The 19,144-nt window shown below is 38.2% G+C and overlaps 1 protein-coding gene across 1 annotated transcript in view; it reads left to right on the top strand.

Annotated features, from left to right (window-relative positions):
- Window positions 1–19,144, top strand: part of cpeb4b (cytoplasmic polyadenylation element binding protein 4b) — a 97,523-nt gene that overhangs the window by 52,411 nt on the left and 25,968 nt on the right. The window contains exon 4 of the mRNA XM_028812687.2: window positions 15,509–15,559. Within this exon, the coding sequence (XP_028668520.1) occupies window positions 15,509–15,559 (51 nt within the window). The remainder of the gene's footprint in view (window positions 1–15,508; window positions 15,560–19,144) is intronic.

Genomic DNA, 19,144 nt, shown 5'->3' with positions numbered 1-19,144 from the left:
GATTCTATCAGTGTTGTTCCTTTGAAGAAGGTTAGGCATTATGCAGTAATGTAATAAAAAGTTGGTTCCACCAAAATGGATGTGGAATATACTTGGTTTTGATAAAAATCATATAATTTTAAGGAAAGCACCCCACAGTGATGCATCTAACTGATCATTCTGATAACTGTATCTCTGAAAGATAGAATGATCTAAAAAGGGAGTGGGGGGCACAGTGCATTAAAAAAAGGAAAGTAGATATTGGGTGTGTTTTAAATGAAGAGAGCTGGAGAACATAAAAATGCAGGTTCCAGTTACCAGTTAGGGCAAACCTGCATTCAGTAACAAATTCAAGAGTGCAGCTCACACAAGGGTGGAATGGTTTTAAGATTGTGGGTGGGGTGGTGGAGTACTCCGTAAACAGGCATGTCTTTGTACACATGTGAAATAAAATCTTCAGAAGATTAACAAAAAATGCTTTAATCTCAATTTTTTTTCCCCCTCACAAAAACATTTTTGAAAATAGGGTGATTTTTTTTAAAATACTATAGTTGTTTGATGCCCTCAATACATGCTCTCTGTTTATTTTATGTTACATTTGTGTACAAGCATGTATTAAGTTATTTTGTATCTTAAACTAATTCAAACTATATCCCTTTCCCAGCATTGTTGTGGTAAAGAAGTACTCAGTTTTATAACCTGTCTGAAATAAAGCATCTTCTTTCTTTTTTTTTTTTTTTGAACAACAATATAGACAGCTCCTGTCTAAATAGTTCAGTACTTTGAATTTTGATCCATATTTCGTAAGTAGGCAGTTCCCAGCTAAATAGCTAAGCACTTTGTATTTATTTGCTACTAAATACACCACTGTCTTGAATGTGTTTTCTAAATAGTGCATCTCATGCCATTTACACATTAGCTCCCTGAACAGACTGAGCTTCTCCAAATAATTCAGTGATCTGTGTTTAGATGCAAACTATTTAAAAACAGCAGTCCTCTTTAAAAAAAAAAAACAGACCTTTACTTTAGCAACGTTCTGTCTTTTAGACACTACATTTGCATTCATTAGCCTACTTTTGCATATGAATGCACTACCTTTTATTTAAAAAAAATCACATTTTTCTTTTCAAAGAATTGCTTTGCTTTTTTTTTTTTTTTAGCATTTATAAATGTAATGATTTAAACCATCTTTGTCTATTGCATGGTTGTTAGGGAGCTGGAGCATAATCTGAAAGCATTAGTACAAAGCAGGAACAAACCCTAGAGTGAAGTGCCAGTCTATCAGATTGCACACTCACACACAATCTCATACTGACTTACATCAAATCATCATCCATCTAACATGCATGCGTTTGAGATGTTGGAAGAAACAATCATACTAAGCAGACAATTCTTTTGATATGTGTCCCTTTACTTTTGGAGCATCCCTTTAACAGAGTTACCTTACTGTTGCTTCTAAAACTAGTATTTACAGTTAGGTCCATAAATATTTGGACAGAGACAACTTTTTTCTAATTTTGGTTCTGTACATTACCACAATGAATTTTAAATAAAACAACTCAGATGCAATTGAAGTGCAGACTTCCAGCTTTAATTCAGTGAGGTGAACAAAACGATTGCATAAAAATGTGAGGCAACTAAAGCATTTTTTTAACACAATCCCTTCATTTCAGGTGCTCAAAAGTAATTGGACAAATGAAATAACTGGAAATAAAATGTTCATTTCTAATACTTGGTTGAAAACCCTTTGCTGGCAATGACAGCCTGAAGTCTTGAACTCATGGACATCACCAGATGCTGGGTTTCCTCCTTTTTAATGCTCTGCCAGGCCTTTACTGCAGCGACTTTCAGTTGCTGTTTGTTTGTGGGCCTTTCTGTCTGAAGTTTAGTCTTCAACAAGTGAAATGCCTGCTCAATTGGGTTAAGATCAGGTGACTGACTTGGCCATTCAAGAATTTTCCACTTTTTGCTTTAATAAACTCCTGGGTTACTTTGGCTGTATGTTTTGTGTCATTGTCCATCTGTATCATGAAACGCTGCCCAATCAATTTGACTGCATTTAGCTGGATTTGAGCAGACAGTATGTCTCTGAACACCTCAGAATTCACTCAGCTGCTTCTGTCCTGTGTCACATCATCAATAAACACTAGTGTCCCAGTGCCACTGGCAGCCATGCACGCCCAAGCCATCACACTGCCTCCACCGTGTTTTACAGATGATGTGGTATGCTTTGGATAATGAGCTGTTCCACGCCTTCTCCATACTTTTTTCTTGCCATCATTCTGGTAGAGGTTGATCTTGGTTTCATCTTTCCAAAGAATGTTTTTCCAGAACCGTGCTGGCTTTTTTTAGATGTTCTTTAGCAAAGTCCAATCTAGCCTTTCTGTTCTTGAGGCTTATGAGTGGCTTGCACCTTGCAGTGCACCCTCTGTATTTACTTTCATGCAGTCTTCTCTTTATGGTAGACTTGGATATCGATACGCCTACCCCCTGGAGAGTGTTGTTCACTTGGTTGGCTGCTGTGAAAGGGTTTCTCTTCACCATGGAAATGATTCTGCAATCATCCACCACCGTTGTCTTCCGTGGACGTCCAGGTCTTTTTGCGTTGATGAGTTCACCAGTGGTTGCTTTCTTCCTCAGGATGTACCAAACTGTAGATTTTGCCACTCGTAATATTGTAGCAATTTCTCGGATGGGTTTTTTTCTGTTTTTGCAGCTTAAGGATGGCTTCTTTCACCTGCATGGAGAGCTCCTTTGACCGCATGTTGTCTGTTCACAGCAAAATCTTCCACATGCAAGCACCACACCTCAAATCAACTCCAGGCCTTTTATCTGCTTAATTGATAAAGACATAACGACGGACTTGCCCACACCTGCCCATGAAATAGCCTTTGAGTCAATTGTCCAATTACTTTTGAGCCCCTGAAATGAAGGGATTGTGTTAAAAAATGCTTTAGCTGCCTCACATTTTTACGCAATCGTTTTGTTCACCCCACTGAATTTAAGCTGAAAGTCTGCACTTCAACTGCATCTGAGTTGTTTCATTTAAAATTCATTGTGGTAATGTACAGAACCAAAATTAGAAAAAAAGTTGTCTCTGTCCAAATATTTATGGACCTAAATGTATGTCTGTTTCAGTTGGCCTTGGCTTGAGAAAATTATTTTAAGCCCTTGAAATAAATTCCACATAGCTCCTTCTCCCAGAAATCTGTTTTTCATCTAATGAACTTTACTGAATGAAGAATTCAAAGACCTTTTGCAGTCACAATAATGAGTTGTGTATTGTGCTTACGGTATCCATCTCACCTACCTGTTCTCCAGGTTTGTGCTGAAACAAGTGGAAAAATATTAATCTTCAGAATTAGATATGATGGTTTAAATAATTTTACATACCCTTATTATGTTTTCTAATTTGCTACTTTCCTGCTTATATCTGTATGCCCACTTTATTAGGTACAGTATACCAGTCCATTCCATTCATTAGTGACATTTTCAATTATGCCATTATAAGTAAGCAGGTTGGCACTAACAAATTGTGAGAGAGAGTGTGTGTGTGTGTGTGTGTGTTTACAAAGTGATGAACGAGCAAAAAACTGTTGCTTAGAACATGGCATGAATTGTATTAACTGGACTCAACAGCATATGGCTGAGTAAAAAAGTCATAGCAGCCCAGCTAGAATTGTCGCTCAGTCTTTGTATAGGTGCATAGAGTAGGGGTCATTGCTTAAAAAAAAAGGTGATTGTGTGGCCTGAAATTTAAAAAGTGCTGGAGGAAGCTGACAAGATTTCTACAGAGTACAGTAATCCCTCCTCCATCGCGGGGGTTGCGTTCCAGAGCCACCCGCGAAATAAGAAAATCCGCGAAGTAGAAACCATATGTTTATATGGTTATTTTTATATTGTCATGCTTGGGTCACAGATTTGCGCAGAAACACAGGAGGTTGTAGAGAGAGAGGAACGTTATTCAAACACTGCAAACAAACATTTGTCTCTTTTTCAAAAGTTTAAACTGTGCTCCATGACAAGACAGAGATGACAGTTCAGTCTCACAATTAAAAGAATGCAAACATATCTTCCTCTACAAAGGAGTACGTGTCAAGAGCACAGAATGTCACATAGATAGAGAAAACAATCTCTAGCAAACAAATCAATAGGGCTGTTTGGCTTAAGTATGCGAAGCACCGCGGCACAAAGCTGTTGAAGGAGGCAGCTCACACCCCCTCCGTCAGGAGCAGGGGGAGAGAGAGATAGAGAGAGAGAGTTTGTTTTTCAATCAAAAATCAATACGTCCCCTTCGAGCTTTTAAGTATGCAAAGCACTGTGCAGCATGTCGTTTCAGGAAGCAGCTGCACAAAAGATAGCAAAGTGAAGATAATCTTTCAGCATTTTTAGACGAGCATCCGTATCGTCTAGGTGTGAGAACAGCCCCCCTGCTCAATCCCCATACGTCAGGATCACAGATAGTCAGCGCAAGAGAGAGAGAAAAGTAAGCAATCTAGCTTCTCAGCCATCTGCCAATAGCGTCCCTTGTATGAAATCAACTGGGCAAACCAACTGAGGAAGCATGTACCAGAAATTAAAAGACCCATTGTCCGCAGAAATCCGCGAACCAGCAAAAAATCCGCGATATATATTTAAATATGCTTACATATAAAATCTGCGATGGAGTGAAGCCGCGAAAGGCGAAGCACGATATAGTGAGGGATCACTGTAAACTATGGAATGCAGTAACTCAGCTTGTTGCAGAGCATACCAGTGGTATAAAACAGGCATACTGGAATGCACAACTGTTGCCATATCCCACCGTAGACCAGGTATGGTAAGTGAAGAAGCAAGTCAGTTCCATTCTTTCGATCAAAAAAGTAAGGACTTGGTTGTAGCATGTTATGGAACATAAACACTGGACACAGGAGGAATGGAGAAATAAAATCTGGTCTGTTTAATTCTGATAGAAGAATTTCAAAAAAGGGTAAAAACCTTTCCTTGTGTTCTTTTTGGTGGATATCAGTAACCAATACATAGCAATGCTATGATGTGGTGGGTGTTCTCATCATCCACAAAGTCCCTTGAAACAATATTCAAGTAGTGTTGTTGTACACAGGTATTGTTCTATCCAACAAGGCTCAGAATATACTTTTTCTAGGAACATGTTAGTGAATTCCATATAATCCATAGGCTCCTTGGCCATGGCATTTTAAACAACTTTAGTTTCGGTCAGATAAGATTGAGTAGGCTAATTTTCAGCAGCTGTAAGAGGAACTGACATTGGCCAGTGCCCCTTTGCCTCATTGTTGATGCCTTTTATACTGTGCACAAATAAACTATTAAGGGAAAATGGGGGAACAACTCCCCATTATGTTCACATCTATTGCCATTGTTTACATAGTACAATGAAATTCTTACTTGCATGTTCCCTTGGACTAATGACGCAACTAGATATATCTAATAAAGCGGCCATTTATTTTGATCAAACAAGTGTGTTTAAAGTACACTCCTGAAAAGCTAAAAGAGAGCAGCTGTGCTGGCTGGCACTGAGCTCTGCTACATGAAGGAGACAGGCTTACAACCACAAAACTCTGGAGTCAAATCCGTACCTTGGCTCACATGCAGTATGACTGAGCAATTTGTTTGGCGTGCTGTTTTTGGGATATTATTTCCAATAAATTATGAGATGCATATTGGTTGGAAGATAGAGGATTGTTTCCTGTGGCACCAAGGTGAATTAAATGCTGCTTTTCATTAATTCTGAAACACAATTCATTTCTTGTGACAACAGATTTGGAAAAGAAAGCTTTCTTTTGAACATGGGGACTTCGATTTAGAATATACGTGTTTAGACAATATATGGTAGTGTGTTGTGACTTGGTGGTGGCAGTGTCACTGGAATAATGGCACTTAGTCAATCTTGCAATACTTGAATAGAGCTTAAAAACAGAAGAGCTTGAACTTCATATGGAGATGTGAGCATACAAGCCTCTGGATTTTTTTTTAATCCAACTGCTTACACCTTCAATGATACAAGAATGCTGGAACAATCAGTTCATCAACAAAATACCCAGCTGCTGTGTGTTGTTTGGGCCTGGAATGTAAAGCTTTGAACACTAAGCCATTTTTAATACAACAGCAGCAGCACTCTGCTAGAGGCACCACATACAGACAAATGTGACCCAAATCCATACTGCAATCCAATGTTAACAGACTGGACCGGCAGAGGAGTGTGATTGGCATCACAAAGCAGACTTATTGCATCGGCTCATTAAGGAAATTTGCTGGAATATCACTACCTTTTTGTGAGAGCAATAACTGCATATCATTACTGCGGGTTGCTTATGAGAAATGTGGGATGTTGCATTCTCTTTCTTACCAACCTGCAACCCCTAAACAAACCCCCACCCCCTTCAGTTAACCCACAAGATCAGAACAAATGTTTTTCTTGATATTCACTTTGTTATACTGTTGTGTTCAGTTCGTTACATCACACATGGATACATCATAACTAGCTAGTGATCATCTGGTAATGTTCCCTGTCTTTCTGCAGGTGAATGGATTTAGAAATTGTAAAAGCAATTCCCTCACTGTGTGGTCTATGAATAAAAAAGGCGTCTACGCATTTGTTGCCAAAGACACCCTACCTGCAAGCTCCCATCTCAATTCTTAAAATCAACAAAACTCATTTTAAGCTTAGAATAATCAACTTAAGACTGATGGCTTCTTTCCACTCTTCTCTGGTTATTTCAATAATTTCTCAACCTAGAAATACAGTATGTGCATAGATAGGGCTAAAATGGGAACTGAAAAATTAGGGCACTTCAGTAGAGTTGCTTTAACACAAGAAAAATGAGAAGGAATTTCATTGTAGGTCTGGGGGGGGGGGGGGGGGAACTGAGCCCATCATCTTCGCTGCCTTGGAGGATTTTACTTTTCCTAGATAATAAAACCTAATAGCTAATATCAGTAACACAGAAATTCACTGCACATTTGGTTTCGTCCGTTTATAGGAGATGGACGTCTGAAGCAGAGCTCCGCTAGCAGCGGCTTTATTTTCCCACGTATTTCATATTATTTAGAGGTATCTTGTATTTAACCCGACCAAGGAACTTCCACTACAATATACAAGCATGAGTAACAAGAAGAAAAGTCAGAAAGAACCAGAAAAGAAACTTAAAGCTGCATCAAAGTCTGGACAGACTTCTGGCCTGAGTGCAAGTGTAAGGTATGGTGGCATCAGGGAGACTGACCTGGAACAGGCAGACGAGTGCGCAGAATTCCTGGGACCCCGCTCCATTGTATCGTCTCCAGTCGAGAGTGAAAATGGGAGCGAAGGCGCAAGTGGTACAGGTCGCGATGGATCGCCGATTTCTGAGGAACATTCGAGACTAGAAAGGGCTCTGCAGGACGTGCTCTCATCTACTCATCGCGAGCCTGTAACAGGAGCTGCATTTTCACTTGCGGAGCACGAAAGCCGAAGCGAACTGTCCGAACTGAAAGAGATGATCGCTACACAGAAAGAGATGATCGCTACACAGTCCACTGCCATGGTTATGGCCATGAAGGAGCTTAAGAAAGATAACACAAATGATCTTAAGAAGGTGGCCATTGAGCTCAAGAAGGATAACAAAGATAAGGAAACGCGTTTATTTAAACGTTTTGACGTGAACTTTAAAGCTATGTTGGAGAAATTAGTGGAACACATTGAAGAAACTAATTCCAAACTGAAAAGGCTTGATGATCATATTAATGACGTTTCAGATCAGCTGGAATACGTTAAGCAGGGACTCACGGCTCGAGTGGAAACAGCGGAACAACTGGCATCTAACGCCGATGAAAAAGCCACAGCTGCGAACTCGGGAGTGCAAAAAACTTGGAGACAGACTTGCAGCCCTGGAGGATGGGTGCAGAAGAAATAATATAAGAATTGAGGGTATACCTGAGAAACGAGAAAGCTCAAGCCCAGTGAAATTTGCAGTAGAATTACTGTCTAAAATAATTGGAGATGACTTTCAACTCGACATTGAGATAGCCACGGCTTATCGCACAAAGATACCAAGCGCCTTTAAACCTAGGTCTTTTATTGTCCGCTTCGAGCGACTAAGATGTAAGCTTGATGTGATGGCACTTCTCAGACACAAGCAAGAGATTATATTCGAAAATAATCTTATTCGTATTTTTCCCGACTTCTCACCATCAACAGCTGCAAAACGCAGATCCTACATCGACATTAAAAGGATGCTACGGAAAGCCGATATCAAATACAGCCTCTTGTATCCCGCCAAACTGAAAGTGGAAGTTCAAGATCGACATTATATTTTCTTCAGCAAAGAAGAAGCTGAAAAAGAACTAAAGAAGCTGTTTCCGACACTTTTTTGAAAGTTAATAAAGAGCCGTATTCTATCAAGGCACGGGAAGGATCTATGATCTGATCTCTGGATCCATGTTTAAAGAGACTGGTATTATAATTATACATCCCTTATTTTTTTTTATTTTTTTTTTTATTTGGACTTTATATGTTATATGTTTATGTTTTAATCAGAGTTATACAGTTATAGACGTGAGTGTGAAAATGTGGAAGTGATTAAAGTAGGATTCGTTTTATTTTTTTTTTATTTTTTTTATTTTTTTTATTTTACTATACCTTAAAGTAGACTGTTTAACTTCATACCCTTGGTTTATTGCTTGTTCTACTATTTATACAATTACCATTATACTATTACAGTAGGAATTACCAGGTTTATCCTAGACTAGTTTTTAAAATCATTCCCAGGGTTGTTTTTTTTTTTTTTCCTTTTTTTTTTTTTTTCCTTTTTTTTTTTTATTAATCTTAATATCTTAACTTAAAAGCGCTGAAGATTATTTCAAGCTTAAATATTGTTAATGAGAACATTTTCGGCAGATAGTATTAAGAATTTAACTGCAAAAGACATCTCTGTTTTAATTCTGTAACGCCGCTGCAGGGTGGGGTTTGTTTTGTTTTGGACGTGCTCTGTCTCTTCGTATGTCAGAGGACTGGGACATCGCGAAGTGGGATCTAGCCTCATGTGGGGAGGCAAAATTTAAGGGGGGAGAGAAGGAGAGCAGGTTATATCTAATCTATTCTTGTAATTCTTATAATTATAAATATCAATGCAACAATAGGCTAAAATACAATAACTCATGGTGAATCTTGAAACTAAGATTAAAACTGCCATATTACCAATTAAAACTATAAATGACATTAAAAACTCAGAATCAATGTCTCCATGATGGGACAGTTAACTTTGTGAGCTGGAATGTTAAAGGCCTGAATCACGAATTAAAGAGAAAGAAAGTATGCTCTCACCTAACAGGCTTAAACGCTAAAATAGTATTTCTACAGGAGACCCACTTACTAACCAAGGATCAGTTCAGATTACAAAAAGACTGGACTGGCCAAATGTTCCATTCTAGCTTTATAAAGAAAACTAGAGGGTGGGAATTCTCAAACATAGAACAGTTCCATTTGTAGCATCAGAGGTAGTGTCGGACCCTGAAGGGAGATATGTGATGGTCATGGGCAACTTATATAACAGTAAAATGATTTTGATAAATGTTTATGCACCCAATGTTGATGATAAGGAATTCATGCAAAATCTATTTGCATCCATTCCCAATGTGAACACTCATAAAATTATAATGGCTGGGGACTTTAATTGTGTTTTAAATCCACTCTTAGATAGGACTCCTGTGACAGGGGGGACGACATCTAATACTGCAAAGATAATTACACAGTTTTTAAATGATCACAACTTATCAGACCCCTGGAGGTTTCTTAACCCAAACTCAAGAACATATTCGTTCTACTCACCAGTGCATTATAGCTACTCAAGAATTGATTATTTTTTTTATAGATAATAATTTCCTGCCTACAATTAAATTATGCAAATATGACACAATTGTTATCTCTGACCATGCCCCTCTAGTCTTGGAGCTAAAATCATTAAGCCTCTCACACTCACCTCGCAGATGGCGTCTTAACCCTCTTTTATTGGCAGACGAGAACTGCACAGAATTTATATCCAAACAAATCAGCTTCTTCCTAGAGACAAACACCTCCACAGAGGTTTCTGCAGGAACACTCTGGGAAACTCTAAAGGCCTTCTTAAGAGGCCAGATTATTTCATATCTTTCCCATAGAAATAAATTAGAAACCAAGAAAGTGTCAGAGCTAAGAAATGAAATTACTAGAATAGATGAAGAACAAGCCAGGCGTCCAAGTGAAGCTCTTCACAGGAAAAGGCAGGCCCTGCATACAGAACTTAACATCTTAACAACTAAAGAAACTGAACAACTTATTTATAAGTCTAGACAGCATTACTATGAACACGGAGAAAAAATCTAATAAGCTTTTAGCTCAACAAATTCATAAACAAGAAGTTCACAATGCAATACCAGTAATCACCAACAAGAATGGAGAAGAAATCATCGACCATAATAAAATAATGCACACATTTAGAGATTACTATAAGTCTTTATATTCCACTGAGCCCAAAGAAGACAACACGCAATCTAATGCATTTCTGGATAATTCACAAATACCACAAATAGATGCTTTAAGTGCTGAGGAACTGGATAAACCTCTAACACTAACAGAATTACTAGACGCTATAAAGTCACTACAAAGCGGGAAATCATCAGGCCCTGATGGTTACCCCGTAGAGTTTTATAAGAAATTCTCCACTCAGCTAGCTCCACTCTTATTGGCAACATTTACAGAAGCTAAAGACCACCAAATACTACCTCAAACATTTCGACAAGCATTAATCACCGTCTTTCCTAAACAAAATAAGGACTTGTTACAATGTGCATCATATAGACCAATTTCACTCCTGAATAATGATGTTAAGATACTCTCAAAAATACTAGCTAGAAGGATGGAGAAAGTGCTGCCCTCGGTAATATCACAAGATCAAACTGGATTTATTAAAGGCCGACATCTATCTTCAAATCTCCGACGCTTGTTTAATGTTATATATTCACCAGCAAAATCAAACACCCCAGAGATATTACTATCATTAGACGCAGAAAAGGCATTTGACATGATCGAATGGAATTACCTTTTCACTGCATTGGAGAAATTTGGGTTTGGCCCGAATATTTGTGCTTGGATCAAACTACTGTATACCAGTCCAGAAGCTTCAGTTTGTATTAATAACATTTGCTCAGACTACTTTAAACTAGAACGTGGTACCAGACAAGGATGTCCCTTGTCGCCACTGTTGTTTGCAATCGCTATTGAACCACTGGCGGTTCACTGCCGAAATTCTTATCAGATAAAGGGGATTGTCAGAGAAGGACTGGAACAGAAAATTTCTCTATATGCAGATGATATGGTCTTATATATATCGGACCCAGAAAACACTGTCCCTGTTGTTTTAACAGCACTAACAGAATTTCAAAAGATATCTGGTCTTAGAATTAATCTGAATAAAAGTATACTCTTTCCAGTGAATTCACAAGCATATAATATTAGATTAGACACCCTACCTTTTACCATAGCAGATCAGTTTAAATACCTAGGGGTAAATATCACAAGTAAACATAAAGCTCTTTATCAACAAAATTTTGGCGTCTGTATGGAAAAAATTAAGCAAGACTTGCATAGATGGTCAACTCTTCATCTCACTCTAGCTGGAAGAATTAACATTGTTAAGATGAATATCCTTCCTAAACTTCTCTTTTTATTTCAAAACATATCAATATACAGTGGTGTGAAAAACTATTTGCCCCCTTCCTGATTTCTTATTCTTTTGCATGTTTGTCACACAAAATGTTTCTGATCATCAAACACATTTAACCATTAGTCAAATATAACACAAGTAAACACAAAATGCAGTTTGTAAATGGTGGTTTTTATTATTTAGGGAGAAAAAAAAATCCAAACCTACATGGCCCTGTGTGAAAAAGTAATTGCCCCCTGAACCTAATAACTGGTTGGGCCACCCTTAGCAGCAATAACTGCAATCAAGCGTTTGCGATAACTTGCAATGAGTCTTTTACAGCACTCTGGAGGAATTTTGGCCCACTCATCTTTGCAAAATTGTTGTAATTCAGCTTTATTTGAGGGTTTTCTAGCATGAACCGCCTTTTTAAGGTCATGCCATAGCATCTCAATTGGATTCAGGTCAGGACTTTGACTAGGCCACTCCAAAGTCTTCATTTTGTTTTTCTTCAGCCATTCAGAGGTGGATTTGCTGGTGTGTTTTGGGTCATTGTCCTGTTGCAGCACCCAAGATCGCTTCAGCTTGAGTTGACGAACAGATGGCCGGACATTCTCCTTCAGGATTTTTTGGTAGACAGTAGAATTCATGGTTCCATCTATCACAGCAAGCCTTCCAGGTCCTGAAGCAGCAAAACAACCCCAGACCATCACACTACCACCACCATATTTTACTGTTGGTATGATGTTCTTTTTCTGAAATGCTGTGTTCCTTTTACGCCAGATGTAACGGGACATTTGCCTTCCAAAAAGTTCAACTTTTGTCTCATCAGTCCACAAGGTATTTTCCCAAAAGTCTTGGCAATCATTGAGATGTTTCTTAGCAAAATTGAGACGAGCCCTAATGTTCTTTTTGCTTAACAGTGGTTTGCGTCTTGGAAATCTGCCATGCAGGCCGTTTTTGCCCAGTCTCTTTCTTATGGTGGAGTCGTGAACACTGACCTTAATTGAGGCAAGTGAGGCCTGCAGTTCTTTAGACGTTGTCCTGGGGTCTTTTGTGACCTCTCGGATGAGTCGTCTCTGCGCTCTTGGGGTAATTTTGGTCGGCCAGCCACTCCTGGGAAGGTTCACCACTGTTCCATGTTTTTGCCATTTGTGGATAATGGCTCTCACTGTGGTTCGCTGGAGTCCCAAAGCTTTAGATATGGCTTTATAACCTTTACCAGACTGATAGATCTCAATTACTTCTGTTCTCATTTGTTCCTGAATTTCTTTGGATCTTGGCATGATGTCTAGCTTTTGAGGTGCTTTTGGTCTACTTCTCTGTGTCAGGCAGCTCCTATTTAAGTGATTTCTTGATTGAAACAGGTGTGGCAGTAATCAGGCCTGGGAGTGGCTACGGAAATTGAACTCAGGTCTGATACACCACAGTTAGGTTATTTTTTAACAAGGGGGCAATTACTTTTTCACACAGGGCCATGTAGGTTTGGATTTTTTTTCTCCCTAAATAATAAACACCATAATTTAAAAACTGCATTTTGTGTTTACTTGTGTTATATTTGACTAATGGTTAAATGTGTTTGATGATCAGAAACATTTTGTGTGACAAACATGCAAAAGAATAAGAAATCAGGAAGGGGGCAAATAGTTTTTCACACCACTGTATATCAATAAATCGTTTTTTAAACAGTTAGATTCAATAATAACCTCATTCATTTGGAACTCAAAACACCCACGTATCCGAAGAGCGACCCTACAAAGACCTCAGGCAGAAGGTGGCATGGCTTTACCTAATTTTCAGTTTTATTACTGGGCAGCAAACATACAAGCCATAAAAACCTGGACACAAATAAATGAACATACACAGGCTTGGTCCGCAATAGAAGTAAAATCCTGTAGTACTTCTTTATATTCCCTGCTCTGCTCTCCAATAAATGAAAGTTATCGCAAATATACTAATAACCCAATTGTGCTTTACTCACTCAGAATATGGAACCAAATTAGGAAGCATTTTAAGATGGAAAATCTTTTATCAGTGGCACCTTTGCAAGGGAACCACCTCTTTCAACCTTCGCAAGTATTTCCAGTTTTTAATACGTGGAAAAGTTTTGGGATTATATTGCTCAGAGATCTTTATATAGACAACATATTTACATCTTTTGAACAATTACGTTCAAAATTTAACCTCCCAGCTACACATTTCTTTTACTATCTTCAAATTAGAAATTTTGTTAAACAGAAATTGCCCGATTTCCCCCACCTTGCACCCTCCATAATGCTGGAAAAAATACTGCTCAATTCCGAGGAAACAAACACTATTTCCGCAATATATAAAATCTTATTAGAGTCCGTACCTTTCAAAGATCCAAGAGGACATTGGGAAGAAGATCTCTTAATCAATATATCAGAAAAGGAGTGGAAGGTAGCAAAGCAGAGAATTCACTCGAGTTCTATATGCGCAAAGCATAGAATTATTCAACTAAAAATTATATATCGAGCCCATCTGTCTCGCTTAAAACTGTCCAAAATTTTTCCAGGCCAGGATCCAACCTGCGAGCGCTGCAACCAAGCTCCTGCCTCACTGGGTCACATGTTCTGGGCCTGCACCAAACTAACATCATTTTGGACAAAAATTTTTAAGTGCCTCTCAGACAGCCTTAGTATCACAATCCCTCCTAACCCACTAACAGCTGTGTTTGGTGTCCTTCCAGATGGACTTGAATTGGAGAAGGACAAGCAAACGGTGATTGCATTCACTACACTCTTGGCACGCAGACTTATTTTGTTAAATTGGAAGAATCCTAATTCTCCTCTTATAAGTCAGTGGGAAACCGATGTTTTATATTATTTGAAATTGGAAAAAATCAAATTTTCAGTTAGAGGATCTGTACAAAATTTTTTCAAAACATGGCAGGATTTAATCAATATTATTTTAGAATAAGAGAATTAACTATTATTGCATTTAACTCCCTTCTCCATCTCTCATTTATATAGATATTTACTTCTCCCCTTCTTTTGTCTAATGTTGCCTTATTAAAAAGCTTAAAGCAATTTTCCTTTAGCTAAGCTCTCCTTCTCAGGGGTGGGGTTTGATTTGTCTTCAAATTTGTTGGGTTATAAATTGATCTGTTTGTATGGAATGATTACAATGAAAATTAATAAAATAAAAATATTAATAAGAAATTCACTGCACAAGACAGTCTTCAAACACTTCTTAAATGCTTCATAATTTTCCCCCACTTCGCTAGATAAGCATTTGATCTGTTACGCAGTACATTGTAGTAAAAGGCAGATAAGAGATGTAGACACATGTACTGTGGCACACCCGTTCAGATGAAGCTACAAGGGTGGGACATGCGTGGTGACAACTGGCAGACAAGGACTCTGCTTTTAAAAGGGATATAAGAACATGCCACATTTTTTTTTGTTTCCTAGCACCAGCCTGTGTTCACCTTTCTGTTTAGAGGTGTGCTAGCAAATGTAATTCTCATTTCACAAGTTAATACCAATGTCAAAAGAGTTACTAAGTGGCATTGCTATTATTTGCAAAAGGAGATCACAGAACAAATAACTTGGTGCATCACATGTCTCTTCATTGCAAACTCATTCCCAAACTCCGGTCACAGCTATTAAAACAATTTCATCCAACCATTTTTGTTATCTTGGTTACCCAAGTCAAGGTCATGTGGAACAACAGCCCATTCCACCTGAAATGCAGAAACGTATGCATGATACCAGCTCATCACCGGGCACACTCAGCACCACCACCTTGGACAGTTACCAAGATGGATGTTAACTATTGTTTCACCATAATTATGCATCTGCATTATTATTATTATTTTTTTGTTGTTGTTTTAGGTCGCCTAGGATTCTCTCACCCTCCTGGGGACAACCCTCTACCCATGAATGGTAAGACAGCTTGTACATTTCTATTCATATGTTAAAATGAAAGTAGTGCTTAGCGATGTGTCAACACCGAATGTCCTCAGGGTTGCAACATTTGCCACTTTGAAATGCTAATTATAATAATAATAGTGAGGTGTAGAAATTCTTGCTTTACTGCTTCCATGTTTGGAGCTTGGATAGTCTTCTTGGATCTCAACCCTTTCCACTCTGCCCATGATATAAGATTTTACTGTGGCCTTTCAAGTGTCAAAACACCAGGAGGAAAGAAATGAATACTTGGGTAGGCTGTCATACACCCCATTTCTTGTCTTATTTCCTTCTATGAATCCAGAATCTTTGTCAGTTTCTATTAAACAGCGGGTCAGATGTGAAGTCTATGCTGAAAAATAATGCATTTGGTGACTGTTTCAATTCTTTGTTTTTTCCCCTATTTTACATGCAGCAAGGACATTTGGGAGACGGCGAGGTAAATGTAAATTAAAAAAAAATAGTCTCGGCAGGAAGCGACAGCTTGTTTGATTTTTACGAAAAACCTAATAACGTGGGTCCTCCTGAGGCTGCAGAAAACTTCAATTGATTTGGCATAGGCTGTTTATTTTTTTAAGTTCCACAATTGCCATTTAAATAAATCAAATCAATACTGTGAATGCTTCATAACTGGTGTGTCAAAACATGTGATTGCATCCACTTGCACTCGCAGTCCGCTTTGTGCATCTTCCTTTGAAAGAAACATGACATTTCCACAATTGAAATGGCTGTATTGGTAGAACAGCAGTCAATTAACTTTGTTATAGGAGTCATTTTTATTGATGATTAGCACAATCACAACAGAAGGAATTACTTCTACAATTGAGTTTGTTATGACCCATTATGTCATGCATGGTATAAAGCCACGGTTTTCAAACTTTTTTGAACAAGTACCACTCCGCGAGGACCAGTAAACTGAAGTACCACAGTCAATGAATCGTTAATTTACGCCCGTGTTGTTTTGAAGAAAAAGTCACTATAATCACTATAGTGACTTATAATTGTGACGTTATAGTGATATTAAACTAATTAAGGAAACGGATGCCCGCGCTAATAAAAGCCTGCTTGGAGTCTTCCACGCATTTATAGTAGTATACTTATGCTATATATGATTATATGCAACATATTGGCATTCTAGCAACATCGATTCATGGAAAATAAAGGACCACACGAGTACCACTTGGCATGACTTGAAGTACCACCAGTGGTACACGTACCACAGTTTGAAAACCGTGGGTATAAAGTATGTACTGAACATGTCTAGCCTCCTGAAGTGTTCAAAGTAATGTTAAGCTGGTTGCTGGTGCACTTTTCTGTCTCTCTTACTTAAATCAAGTTGGCTTTTCTGTCAATAGTTTGCTTTATGTCAACCTCTTCTATAGTGAGGATATTTATTTTCTTTTCATTTTCAGCTTTTATTTTCTGTAAAGGGCAGTGCAGTGATTTGTGCCCTGGGTTTGAATTCATTACCTGTAGGGAATAAGTGTGTTTTCCCCATGGTGCATGTGTTTTCCTCTCAAAATCCCAAAAACACCCTTTTTGAGTGACATTTTGGGAGTGTATAAGAATGGGGGCCCTGTGATAGATGATTTGTCATGGGCTTTTCCCTTTCTTGCAAGAGTGCTGTCAGTATGGGCTCCATCTCCTTTGACCTTGAATTGTGTTAAGTAGGTTTGTTATGTAAATGTATTGTTGACCTTCACACTAAGGCCCATTTATCCATTAGATTATATGTTTAGGTTAAGTGGAAGTCACTACATTTTTAAATAACCAAGTCTTCTTTTTCCTCTTTTGGTTACTTCATTTTAAATAAATGTTTGTAGTGTAACAAAGGTTAGCTGACCTCCAGTGCATAAAATAATTGCATTTGCAATATTATTGTGCACAGTTCACAGAAAATCTGCCATTTCTACCTTCTAAATGTGAAGCACTGAGATAGGAATTATAGAATTCCAAGAGTACTTAGGTAGAGCTAGTGCTAATAAGCAAGAGAGAGCAAATAGGCTTAATTAAATTGTTTTTTCTTTTGCTTTCCTCACTAACCAAATTATTTTAGCTACCATGAAATGTGTCACAACAGGTTGTGCTAGGCAACAGCTTAGTTCATAATAACCATTATACTGTAAGGGCTTCCTTGTTGTAAAGGTGTAATTCCGGGCATAAATTGTGCAATTTTTAGAAATCTTGAGCAAGCAGCTGCACACACTGCATGATATAGTAAACGTTCATATATGTGCTCAGACTATATGAGCATGTTTGGTTCAATTGATATGCCAAGACGTGGGTGCTTAAACTGTACATGTACATGGCCCCGATGGATAATTTACCCATTGAAAAAACAATGTTGGCCTCAGGCTTCTCAAAATGTCAACAAAGAAAAGAGTTGCGTTCCTGACTCGTGTCTTACTGTGCTCTGAAAGTACAAGGATGGAAAAAAAATATAACTGGACATGCGGATAGTTGAGGGGTGTACAATACAGTCTGTCTGTTTTACAAAGAGAATTTGAGGTACATTGTCTATGTAATTTACTGTATTTTGTGTTTATTTTGGGTTCTTCTAGTACATTTCCTAAGATGCTTTTGTCATTGGCCATTTACTTGTATGTGTGTTTCCATGTTATATTTAGATTTTTGAAATCAAATAATGTGAAAATGAGCATGACAACAGCAATATGCAATGTATAATATACTATGGTTGATACTCAGTGAAATTTGGCAACATCAGAAAATCCGGTTGTGAGACTGCTCCGACCACAAGACAGCCAACTGAATTTATGATATGACAGAAATGCTTCCAATTGATGACGGCCCAATCGTAGGATGCAGTGAGGCATCACAACGCCTCTAATACAGGACATGAAGCGATGGCCAATTAAATTAAAATTCAGGCTAACTTGGAAAATCAGGCTTAAAATTGTGCCAAAATCTCAGTGTATGCCTGGCATAAGGTTTCCTTTTAAGTTTGTTACTTGAAATGAATTTGCTGTTGTTTGCATTAGAGATGGGCTGTTTTATGCACCGTGAGGCATTTTCTTCAGTGCTGTATGCTTTCCATATTTCAGCATTTTTCACAAGCATTTGATGCTGCTGTGTTTTTCTGCATGTGTTTTGTATTACAGACCAGTTCCTGCTTCCATTTACTTGTATTCAATTAGTTACTTATTGTGTTGATTACTTTGAATGGCATGTTTTATCCATCCAATTTGCATGTCTTTTGTGTCATGTTATTTCGCTGATGTGTGTTAGAATCCATTCTTGTCTGAATTGATGCAGATTTGCTTAAGACAGCCTGCTTTTGTCCTGTTGCTCAAATATAATGCCAAATATTACAAGTTTGAAGGTGGTATTGCATGAGCTCACGGTGGGGCATAGGTTGGACTAAAGAGTAGTCTAAAAAAGGGCCTAGTCTGTCCAGCCCAACCATATTGGGAAACAGCGATGCTATGACAGTGATAAAGAAGAATCCAGCAGTGTTTGTGTTGCCAAGTAGCACACAACCTTTTCTATATTGCTCTACACCTCATCCCAATACTCAACACAACACAATACAGTACATTTATT

This window comes from Erpetoichthys calabaricus, chromosome 11, assembly GCF_900747795.2.
Source record: "Erpetoichthys calabaricus chromosome 11, fErpCal1.3, whole genome shotgun sequence".
NCBI lineage: Eukaryota > Metazoa > Chordata > Cladistia > Polypteriformes > Polypteridae > Erpetoichthys > Erpetoichthys calabaricus.
This window is presented reverse-complemented; position numbering and strand designations above follow the sequence as displayed.